The sequence below is a fragment of the Paramormyrops kingsleyae genome, chromosome 1 (assembly GCF_048594095.1).
Source record: "Paramormyrops kingsleyae isolate MSU_618 chromosome 1, PKINGS_0.4, whole genome shotgun sequence".
Taxonomy (NCBI): domain Eukaryota; kingdom Metazoa; phylum Chordata; class Actinopteri; order Osteoglossiformes; family Mormyridae; genus Paramormyrops; species Paramormyrops kingsleyae.
In genome coordinates, this window is record NC_132797.1 from 36,303,181 (window position 1) to 36,314,574 (window position 11,394).

General features: G+C 41.6%; 2 protein-coding genes across 2 annotated transcripts; one reads left to right on the top strand and one right to left on the bottom strand.

Annotated features, from left to right (window-relative positions):
- Positions 1 to 37: 37 nt before the first annotated feature.
- On the bottom strand, positions 38 to 7,094 carry hspd1 (heat shock 60 protein 1). The gene is made up of 11 exons (XM_023805768.2): positions 6,970 to 7,094; positions 5,453 to 5,628; positions 4,796 to 5,131; positions 4,244 to 4,339; positions 3,969 to 4,062; positions 3,683 to 3,851; positions 2,667 to 2,766; positions 2,241 to 2,486; positions 1,792 to 1,966; positions 1,471 to 1,649; positions 38 to 1,358 (listed from the first exon to the last, which is right to left on the bottom strand). The coding sequence occupies exons 2-11, from the start codon at positions 5,624 to 5,626 to the stop codon at positions 1,203 to 1,205; spliced, it is 1,725 nt and encodes a 574-aa protein (XP_023661536.1). The 5' UTR covers positions 5,627 to 5,628; positions 6,970 to 7,094; the 3' UTR covers positions 38 to 1,202.
- On the top strand, positions 7,081 to 9,829 carry hspe1 (heat shock 10 protein 1). Its single transcript, XM_023805771.2, has 5 exons — positions 7,081 to 7,113; positions 7,540 to 7,692; positions 9,202 to 9,357; positions 9,449 to 9,538; positions 9,654 to 9,829. The coding sequence occupies exons 1-5, from the start codon at positions 7,096 to 7,098 to the stop codon at positions 9,702 to 9,704; spliced, it is 468 nt and encodes a 155-aa protein (XP_023661539.1). The 5' UTR covers positions 7,081 to 7,095; the 3' UTR covers positions 9,705 to 9,829.
- Positions 9,830 to 11,394: the final 1,565 nt, after the last annotated feature.

The following is an 11,394-nucleotide window of genomic DNA, read 5'->3' on the forward strand; positions in this document are numbered from 1 at the left end:
GCCCATGTTTCAAAATAATTTCAGTGGCATGGCATACTTCAAAAGAACATTCGGCTTTATTAAATTAAAAAATGACAGTAATTATCACACTACATTATACAAAAAAGGTGATCACTGCTGCCCCCCCAAAAAACAAAACCATGAAATTAAGGGGAAATGAATCCATTGTTAGAGGTCTTGAATAGGTTCAGAGAATGCCCATTGCATAATGGTCTGTCATCAGATGTGGGCACACTTACAAAATCAGAATGAGCAAAACTGCCCTCTGTTTCTGCTGAAGCAGGGCCGGGTTCAGAGGCCATACACAATGAACGTCAGGCTGAAAAGAACAAACTGCTGTAGAATGGGTAGTGTCTCCTCCAACCCCATCCCTCCTGCACCAGCACCATTCATGCTAGATAAAATATGTTTGGGGAAATTCTATGTGTAATGTTACACACCCTGTAACCCTAGCAGGCCCCCTGGCTGTAACATCTGGTCATGGCAGCCTGCAGCTTCGTTTTATCATTAACACTACAACCATTTGAAAACCATAACCAGTAAACCTTCCAGTTAAGTCTGTCATTAACATCTGAGTTGTCAGCAGTAGATGCTGTTTCACAACATGTAATATGTAACTGAACTAGGTTCCATCCTACCTATATTAAACCTATAAGATTTAAAGCAGCCTCATGAGCAACACAAATGGTAAGACAGAATGGTGGTACTGGAGAAAAGACTGATACAAGAGAATCTGGACCGGAAACAATTTGCAGAGCTTCCATTTTGTACCTCTGCGGCCATTTTATAGCTAACTACAGAAATTCCATCTGAGAATTACATGGTAGAAGTGCACCTTTAATATATACGCATTTCAGAGACAACAGCAGTTTTGTATGCTAAGCAACATGTAAATGACATACAAATTGCTGCTTAAAACAGATACCAATAAAGTGAAATTCTCTGAGGAAATCCGAGTAGTTACAATTATACAATAGCTGAATGGACAGTCATTTATCATGTAAAAAGACAGGTTAAGTACTAGCATTTGTCAATGTTCTAAATCAAGGGGCGTGGCTAGATCTCCAGCATGGGCTGCGTTTCAGAACTGATGGGGTTTTTGTAACTCCTCAACAAATGCATGGTCAGTGGGGGAGTGGGGGGGGGGTGTCCCCAGCCCGCTCCACCATTAGGAAGTCTACCAGAAGGCTCGGGGAGGGGCTTTAAAGCATGCCCCCCATTCCTCCCATTCCTCCCATGCCCCCCATTCCACCCATGCCTCCCTCCTTTTCCTCTTTGGGTATTTCTGTGACGACGGCCTCTGCGGTAGAGAGTAGAGATGCTACGCCAGCGGCATCCAGCAAGGCTGTCCTCACAACCTGTAGGGGAATTAAGGGAATCGCTTTAAGCAGGACGCAGCCGAAGATACCAGGGGGTGTTTCCAATGCAATAGACACTATGGCCACTGAGATCCCAGCATGCTGAAGTTACCTTGGTGGGGTCGATGATGCCTTTCTGCACCATGTTGACATACTCGCCCTGCATGGCATCATATCCCATCTCTCCCTCGCTCTGCAGGATCTTCTCCACCACCAGCGAACCCTCCACGCCGGCATTTTTAGCGATGGTCATCGCTGGGATGCGCAAGGCACGGCGGATAATATCGATTCCTGAGGAGAGGGGAGCCCTGGTTTTTTTTGAGTATTGCCACAGGTGCCCCGTCTTTGAGTACTTAAGGACAATCATACACTTCATTTAGTCCACTACACATCATCCACAATACAGCAGTTTGCGGTCTAACCATTGACTCACCGATTTTCTGGTCAGCATTGGTTGGCGTGATGGTATCCAGCACAGGGATGCATCGCAGAAGGGCACATCCACCCCCCAGGACAATGCCCTCCTCCACAGCTGCCCGCGTCGCATTTAATGCGTCAGTCACGCGGTCCTTCTTCTCGTTCACCTCCACGTCACTGGTACCTCCGACCTGACACAGAACGGCTAACCATTATTCACAAGCCAACTTCTCTCCCATCGTGCCCACAACAAGCCCTGCAACTAAGTCAGGTGAACAATCAAAGTCCAAAATGCCAAAATATACCAAGTTTATGCTTCTTGCCATAGAAACCCTACTTCTCCCATGAGTAGAAAATGGTGCAGAACTACATGGGTTTTAGAATTCTGTTTTTTCTCATTCGCCAACAGGTAGCTTCTGGTTAATACTTCTGAGAATAGATGGAAGCCTCATTCCACATACTGACCTTTAGCACAGCTACGCCATCAGACAATTTGGCCAATCGCTCGTTCAGCTTCTCTTTCTCATAGTCACTGGTGGTGGTCTCCAGCTGCTCAGCGATCTCTGCTATGCGTTTCTCGATAGCACTTGAATCACCACGTCCCTTGAGAAGCAATGTGTCATCCTTGGTCACCACCACCTCGCCGACCTTGCCAAAATCATGTGCCTGGATGTCTTCTACAGCTAGGCCCATTGTTTCATCACCAAACACCTACCAACAAAACATAGATGTTAATAGAGAACAAAGAGGTATGTGCCATCTTTGGCGGAGTTTCATTATTTTCTGTTTCTGCCAAGTCAAGTCTGCGACATTACTGACTGCGACATTACAGACTGCGCAAACATGAAAATCTATTCATTGCAACTTGAAGAGGTTAAAAGAACTGCTCACAGTGCCTCCAGTGGCAACAGCCATATCCCGCAGCTGGTTCTTCCTGTTGTCTCCAAATCCTGGAGCCTTTACAGCTACAACCTGCAGTCCCACCTTCAACCTGTAGACACAATGACAGCATTAAGAGATCAACACCAGGAGCTCAAAAGATGCTATAATTTAAACACTGAACACTTTACCATGACAATTCTCAAATACAAACTTCACATCTCATTTATATACAGTAGAACCTTGGAACTCAAACGCATCCAACTCGGACATCTAATGGGTCAATTTCTTTTTTACTTGTACCTTGACCGAAATCTTGGGACTTGACCGTTCCTACTAAAGATTATATGGGTCGAGATGCATTCAACTCTACCAAGACGGACCTCGAACAGGTCAGTCGAGAAAAACCTAAGTCAAGAAAAAACTTGGGAACAAAACAACGGACTTGGTAAAACTATACGGATCGAGACATCTCTGGTGGGCTGAAACAAAGGCAAACGGACCTACTGGGATGCTGATGCCTATGAATCGCTCTCTGTCTCTCAGCCAAGTTCGATGTGCGAAAGCTGTGTTCCTGTATTCGGTGTGAATTTTTTTGTGCTTTATCTACAGTACATTTAGTGATACAGTAATCGTGGCCCCTAAGAAAGTGAGCAGTGATAGCAGTAAACCGAAGTGGAAAGTAGTGAGAATAACTGTAGAACTTAAAAAGGAAATTATAGCGAGACTTGAAGGTGGTGCACGTGTGTGTATGAGAAATTTTTGCCTTTTCATGTGTGTATTGGTTTTATATTGATTGTTAATGATTTTTATCATTAGTTAGGTAGGTAGATAAGTTTAAACAGGCAATCATTTCGGGGTCTGGAATGGCTTAAAGTAATTTACGTTATTTCTTATTAGGAAATTTCACTTGGACCTCGACCAAATCACAACTCAACCAGCCCTCAGGAACGAATTAAGTTTGTGTTCCAAGGTACTATTGTATCTTCATAAAAAGACAAGTATGTCCCAAAAGCAGCATGAAGGACCTGTTCAGGACTAGTGTGCTGAGAGCTTCCCCATCAACATCCTCTGCCAAAATGACCAGAGGTTTGCGGTGCTGGTTGGCAATTTCGAGGGCAGGAACAATGCTCTGCACACTGGAGATTTTCTTCTCACTCAGCAGGAGGTAGGCATCCTGGAACTCGCACTTCTGACCTGAATTGCAGACACAGGGGTGGCAATTCAAAGGCAGTCAAAGTCACGGGCCATGGAGAGGAAGGCCAGGCGATCGCACAGCTGAGGGGGGAGCTGGAGGCAGGGGTGGGCACTCACCCTTGGCAGTGTTGATGAAGTAGGGGGAGATGTAGCCACGGTCAAACTTCAGGCCCTCAATGATCTCCAGCTCATCATGGAGGGTTTTGCCATCCTGTCAGACAGTCACTTTATGATAAAGCTGCACATAAACTAAATATATTTAGTCCTAAAACAATACAGAGCACAGGCTTATTGGCAGGGAAGTCTTCTCAAAAACGATAACAAATCTATAACGGAAATACATCTTGGTTCAAAATGCTCAAGTTAATGTGTAAAACAGAAGAGGGACTCACCTTTACTGTGATGACCCCTTTACGGCCGACCTTTTTCATGGCGTTGGAAATGATGTTACCAATCTCACTGTCTCCATTTGCTGAAATAGTAGCCACCTAAAGAAACAGTACATATAATAAAAACCACTGCTCACAATAAATCCATTTTCACATTATCTTAGGGATCAACCATATGGCCAGACTACTAGAGGTGCACCGATCGACTGGCCAGGGATTGGAGACCGGAGAGTCATACTCATGTATTTCCATTACTGAACCGGTCCGTTTTACACAAGCGGCACACTATGCATGCACCACACAATAGCCTCACCGCCATATGCACGCTCACAGCCATGCGCTAGCATGTCATTAGCGCTTGGCGCATCTCTACAGATTACACTAAAATCATGGGAGAATTTTCCAGTGATTTATGTTTGGAGGAGGCGGGGGAGTTTAAATACACATACAACTCAAGTCAAATCTCATACTTGATAAGTTGCCCGTATGATTATTATAATTTAAAAACAACTACCACTGGCTTTCCCGTCTCTTCATAGACACTGCTGTTGTTACCTGTGCAATCTCTTCAGGAGTGGTGACAGGCTTGGACAGCTTCTTCAGTTCACTTATGACCGTGTCGACAGCCATCATGACACCGCGGCGGATCTCCACGGGGTTGGCGCCCTTGCTGATGCTGTCGAAGCCCTCCTTGGCGATGGCCCGCGCCAGCACGGTGGCAGTGGTGGTGCCGTCGCCGGCTTCCTCGTTGGTGTTGTTGGCCACATCCTGCACTAGTTTAGCCCCGATGTTTTTGTATTTATCTTTAAGGTCGATGCTCTTGGCAACTGTAACCCCATCTTTGGTCACCTTGGGGCTGCCCCAACTCTGCTCAATGATGACTGTTCGACCCTACAAGCAAGAAGAGAATGTGTACAAGCTGAACGCACCAAAGAACCTGGATCATCACTAATATAACAATATCACCACATTTTTAAGACGAAAAGATTTGAGAATTGCATATTTTTGCATAGTAAGGCTACATCTAAGAAAAAAAGATCAGTATCTCATAAGTATATACATACAAGCTGACATCTCTTTGGTACATAGTCCATCTCTACAGTTTCTTTCCTCTATGGTTGCCCGCAATTACAGAAGCATTTAATGAGAAGCATATAAGTAGAAGCATTTTCCGCTGATAGCCCCATAACAATATTGACAATTTAGTTGTACCTTGGGACCCATGGTGACAGCAACAGCATCAGCTAGCAGATCCACGCCTTGGAGCATGAGGGCACGGGCATCAGCTCCAAACTTGACGTCCTTGGCATAGGCTCGCGTGAGGTGTGGGGCCAGAGCCCGGCACACTGGCCGTATTTTTCTCATCACACTGGGTATGCGCAGCATTCCTAACAAAAAAGTGGTGGGGGTGTTCAGAAAAGGAAATGCAAATCTTCCTGTAAATTACAAACTGAATATACTTCACATCAGGGGTATTCAACTCTGAACCTCGATTCCAAATCCAGGCCGTGTTTTCAGTTCTCCCTGGTAATTACTTTGATAATTACTGATTCTGATTGGCTAGAGGGGCTTCGCACCTGGCTCATGGGTGAAGGAAGGCTGGAAAAACATCAGGGCATGGACCTTGAGGACTGAGAGTTGCATAGCCCTGATTTAGATATATTACTACACCCCCCCCCCCCCCCATTAAATAAATCCCAATCCCTCAATACATTCTGCATTTTAGGTGACCTTTATTAATACATCACATGAAAAATCAGCCTCTAAGTTTACACATATGAAAAAATATTAATTAAAGCAATATAACGGTTTCTTAATTGCAAAACCACGTTACTAGGGCCGTTTTTTTTGGGGGGGGGGGGGTTAGCCCGCCCCGAATAAATGTACACTATTTTAAAATGTGTGTTCACATTCATTCATTTTAAACGCTTAGCCCACCTTTTCACAAATGTCAGGTGACGCCCCTGCACGTTACCCATTACCTCACGAAGCTATGAGTATAGCATTTTTTTTTACGTATAAACTTCAAAGCAAGATCCATGGGGTGTTTGTTAACTGGTATTTCTTTATAAAATACACTAAGAAACATGAAATACTGGCGGTAATATTCATTACGACAGTCTGTCGTGCACTTCATCGCACACACGTGCCGCCTATCACAAGGTCAAGATTCCACAGCATACGGAAATGACGAAATATCTTTAACTCTTTTCCCTACAAAGTGTAGCGGGCACGCGTGTCTTCTCCGCAGATGAATATTCTAGAAATGCTACAATGTACTGCGACGAAACTCTTAAACTGAGCGACAAAGTTAAACATCTGTGATATGACCCGTAATAAGACATATTCAGTCAGTACTACTTCTGACATGTGCTGGACAATAGTCAATGAATGACAATTGGGAGACCCCGGTATCATGTTAATTGAACTGCAAATTAGGTTCCATGAAAGAAACAAACATTTTATTATCAAAAGGTATAATGTGAAATGTATTTGCATCTGCAAATACAACACACAGCACTTCACCACCTAAAACGTATCAATATTTATATAGAAGTATAATAGCAGATAATCGTCCAGCGCACGCTCGCTATTCAGTTAAACACACGCATGGAGAGTGCAATCTACATTGCTTGCCATAACGTACTAATTTGTTGTACATCCAACAAAAAATAGATTTCCTATAATTGTGCATAGTGCACTCCAAAGTGTAGTACAGCATAACTTACTGTAAATTGTGCAGATAAAGTCGAAGAAGATGGTTTGTTCGTGCCCTCAGCTCGACTAGCAGACGGACCGCTACTACGAACAAGTGTGAACCCGAGTGCACGTCGGCTGAGAGCACTGCGGTACACATGGTTTTTTCCATCCGGGTAATAGTTTTACTGGCCCTGTAACATGCATAATAGTGGCGGTCAAATATTTCTTGCATTGACCGTAAATATAACAGCAATTACTGATATAGTACAAAGTATAACTTTACTTACATTACTATTTACATAAAGGTATGTTGAAGTAATATAATAAATTCCTCGAATATGGAAAATTATGATGTGTGCTTATCAAACTATGCTCGTTCCAGGGTTTGATTTCCAGAATTTTCTTAGAGTCAATTGGATGAAAAAAAGTTGGAGGTGTCAAAGGTTGAACTTGCGCAATATTAATAAATTATATCCAAAACTTGATCCTTTTATATAGAAATGTATGTACATTATTTAAATTATATACAACAATCAGGAAGGTGTCGTTATTTTGAAAATCTTGTATTATTGTTAAAGTAAAAACGTGGAATATTCTAGATTACTGGAACGAAGCAGGCAAGAACGCGTGTGAAGGTCGCGCATGCGCCTCGGGATTCTGGCTATTTCTTCACGTGGAAATCAGTCCTTTGGCTGATATTAGCGCACAGTATCACACAGCCTCCACGCAAAGAGTCAGCAAACATAAAAATGGTAAGTCAGTTATACGTAATATGTCATTGTAGAACTAACGTTATGTGCTTAAGAATAATAACAAACGGGAATTCACGTGTATCAGATGTTTCAGCTTATGTACTGTAATTTACCATTAGCATGCGATCAGAACGTGTGCTCATTTTAATCTTTACCTCTAATGTTCGGCGATACCTCTAGATACTCAGCTTCAAAATACAAATGATACAACTGGTGTGTCTAGACACATTTAGTAAATGGTCTGAAGAGTATCCACATGAGGAAAAGGGGATTAATTCTTTTTTTCTTTTCTTTTCTGTTTTCTTTTGTTTTGGAAATTAGATGTTCCAGCAGTTTGGGACTAACGTTCATTGCATTTTAAGGTATCTAATGCCGTTAAAGTACATTATGATGCCACTTTAAACGATAGTACAGTGAAGAACCTTATTGCCCAACTCCCTAAATAAAAGTAACGTATAATCGCTTAAATGCAAGGAACCCAAAAAGCAATGACGCATGACATCAGTTTGGTACATTGATTCACACTTTGCAAGATAAAGTAATGTCTAACTACAACCTCATAGTGCTTTTATTAATATTCCATTAACCAGTTGGTCAGAATAACAGAGCGTCCTGCCGATGATTCTTACCGTTAAGCAAAGTGCACCGAGCATGAGCCTAATCATATCCGGGGTTACCGCGCTGTAAAACGGCAAGGGCGCTGCTATTCAAAGTATAGTTTATTATCGGTGTCTGAATCTTAATGGAGTACCGTTTAATAGTTAAAAAAAAAAGTAGGTCCAGTATTGTCGACTAATCACAACCAGTTTAACTAAACCTTTTTTGTTCTTTAATTCTGCAAAACTATGCACAATTATTAATCGGTGTATGTTTTACGGAGTTCTCGTGTTATCGGTGAGAGTACCACCCCCCACCCCCAAAAAAGTCAGGAATCAAGGTTTTGTCCCTCCCTCGTTTAGAAACAACCTTCATTCAAGGTCAGACACACATACCATGTGCACAGCTGCAGAAAAACTATCAATTCTAGAAAAGCAGACTATAGCCCCTCCTCGTAAGGTGGGCATTTATAAACATTTTACATATAATCAAGCAGTCTTGATAAATGGCGCTGGCATGCAATAAATGGTTAAGAATTATGAGTATGCGTGGGGTCACTTTTCAATCTTAAGTAGGAGTAGTGGCTTTAGAAATAAATGTCCTTGAAATATATACTCAAAAGTGAATCTAATCCTTTATTTCAAAACTACTCATTTTAGTTGCTTTTTTTATTTAAAGTAACGTTTATTTTTACTTGGAATGGGTCACTCTTTTACCTGAAGCATTTTGGGTTAACAGCCTGGCTCAAAGGCCATTGCTGGCCATTGTTCAGAATCAGCCCTCATCTCTAATCATTGGCTGAATGCTCCTGTAACCCATTTGCCATAGAGAATCAGAAAATAACGGAGTCAAAATGAATGTGATAACTTAATAAGAAATATTAATGTTGTTTGGATCCCTGTTTTTCTTCAGGCATTTAGGAAATTCCTCCCCATGTTTGACCGTGTGCTGGTGGAGCGTCTGGCAGCGGAGACGGTAACAAAAGGGGGCATCATGCTTCCGGAGAAGTCCCAGGGCAAGGTGCTGCAGGCCACAGTGGTGGCCACTGGTCCCGGTAGCACCAACAAGGTGACCTGCATACATACCTATACTTCCCAGTCACTTTTTAAAAACGCACTGGAGTTAAGTTTACCCAGGCTTTCTCTCTGTTCTTTAATAGGATGGTAAGGTGGTTCCAGTTAGTGTGAAAGTGGGAGAAAAAGTCCTGTTACCTGAGTATGGAGGAACTAAAGTCAGTCTTGATGATAAGGTATTTATAAAGTTCTATGTAAAAGAATGCCATTGCTTTTGAGAAGTTAGCTTGTATACCAATTTTAAAAATTGTTCTAACTTTAGATTTTAAGTAATAATATTTTATTTTTCAGGAGTATTTCCTGTTTCGTGATGGCGACATCCTTGGAAAATATGTTGATTGATGGTTTATGTGCCTGGATGTCATTACCCATGTGAAAGAAGAATATGTCTGTGTAATTCATTTATATATAATTCTGTTGTAAATAAGCAGTTTTGTTATAGTAATAAACAAAATGTGTATCCCTTTCTACGGATTATTTAAAGTTGGTTTAATTGTTGAATTAGAAATTATCTTAAGATGATGCTGGCTAGATTCATAATCTCGCTGCTGTGACTTGGTGTATTATCTTTTTTTTTTTGCTAACACGGCTAATCTTTATGGACACATCAGAAATAAAGTAGTTTAAACCAGCTGGAATTCAGCTTTTGGATTTGTAGCTGATGAAGCATAAAAGCATAAAACACCATTGAAAACGTTAATGTTTTAATTGCGATTATATCAATGGGCCTCATTCATCAAGTTACTCCTAATTAGCGTAGGAAAATGCCCCACAAATCCCCATAGAAGGGCTGTGTGCACAAACAGGAATGAAGACTAAAAGTTGTGAGAGAAGTCAAGAATGCAAATGAAAATCTAAAGACAGCGGAGCCCAGGCATCCAAACGTAAGAAAAACTTAAGTAGGTCAGAAGTGGAAGTACTGCTGTAGGAAGTGGGGGGAGGGGGGGAAATCAAAAAAGCTGTCATGTTAAGTAGTTGTCATGTTTTGGCTGTCATTCAATTTAAAAATAAATTATTAAAATTATTGAATACTTAAAATATTGTAAACGATAATATTGTTACTTAAATCCTATGATACACATATGTAGAACTGAGTTACACAGTCACTATTGAAAGCATTCCTATATGATGGAAGTTGGTGTCAAGAGTAATGAAAAATCTTAGATGAGGGCTTTGGGGGAAAATTACATTTACATATTCATTAATGAGCTCTCAAATGTGTTTTAAGGAGCCTAGGATTGTTACTAGTTACTACTTTATAAATAGTATTAGGTTATTTTATTTGAACTTAAGGCATCAGCATGATTAATATGAAGTTGCAGTAAAAAGCAGAAATTTTGAATCAAGCAGTTGTGAGATGATAGTGTGAACACACATTGCCAGAATCCCATCATAGTAAATTTTTGCAGTTAAATCCCACTGGAAACTCAGCTTCACAGGGCTTTTGAGTTATACCATATGGACAAAGGTATTGGGACACACCTATTTATCACTGACACATTGCCACAAGTGTATAAAATGAAACACCTAGCCTTGCAGTCAGGTTTACAAGTGTTAAAGAATGGGTCCTTCTGAAGAGCCCAGTGGATTCAAGCATGGTACTGTCCTAGGATACCACCTTTGCAATAAGTCGTGAATGTCTTCCCCACTAGATATTCCACTGTCAGCTGTGGAATTAGTGGTATTATTACAAAGTAGAAGCTTTTATGAACAACAGAAACTCAGTCACAAAGTGACAGACCACATAAAGTAATAGAGCAGGGTCACCGAGTGCTGAGGCACATAATCCGTAAAAGTTGCCAGTGCTCTATTGACTCAATAACTGCAGAGTTCCAAACTTCCTCTGGCATTAACTTCAGCACAAAAAACTGTCCCCCGGGAGCTTCATGGAATGGGCTTCCAAGACCGAGCAGCTGCATCACCAAGTGCAATGGAAAGTGTTGGATGAGGTGGTATAGAGCACACCGCCACTGGATTCTGGAGCAGTAGAAACATGTTCTGAGGAGTGATGTGGCAGTCTGATGGACAAGTC

What these genes read in the sequence shown, in the direction of transcription:
- hspd1 (XM_023805768.2), bottom strand. Translation starts at nt 5,626, where the DNA reads ATGCTGCGCATACCCAGTGTGATGAGAAAAATACGGCCAGTGTGCCGG. An exon ending in CTGTCACCATGGGTCCCAAG is followed by an intron (nt 5,132 to 5,452) that starts GTACAACTAAAT and finishes TCTTGCTTGTAG; the next exon opens with GGTCGAACAGTCATCATTGA. An exon ending in CTGTTGCCACTGGAGGCACT is followed by an intron (nt 2,487 to 2,666) that starts GTGAGCAGTTCT and finishes TTTTGTTGGTAG; the next exon opens with GTGTTTGGTGATGAAACAAT.
- hspe1 (XM_023805771.2), top strand. An exon ending in AGTCAGCAAACATAAAAATG is followed by an intron (nt 7,693 to 9,201) that starts GTAAGTCAGTTA and finishes GTTTTTCTTCAG; the next exon opens with GCATTTAGGAAATTCCTCCC. An exon ending in GTCCCGGTAGCACCAACAAG is followed by an intron (nt 9,358 to 9,448) that starts GTGACCTGCATA and finishes GTTCTTTAATAG; the next exon opens with GATGGTAAGGTGGTTCCAGT.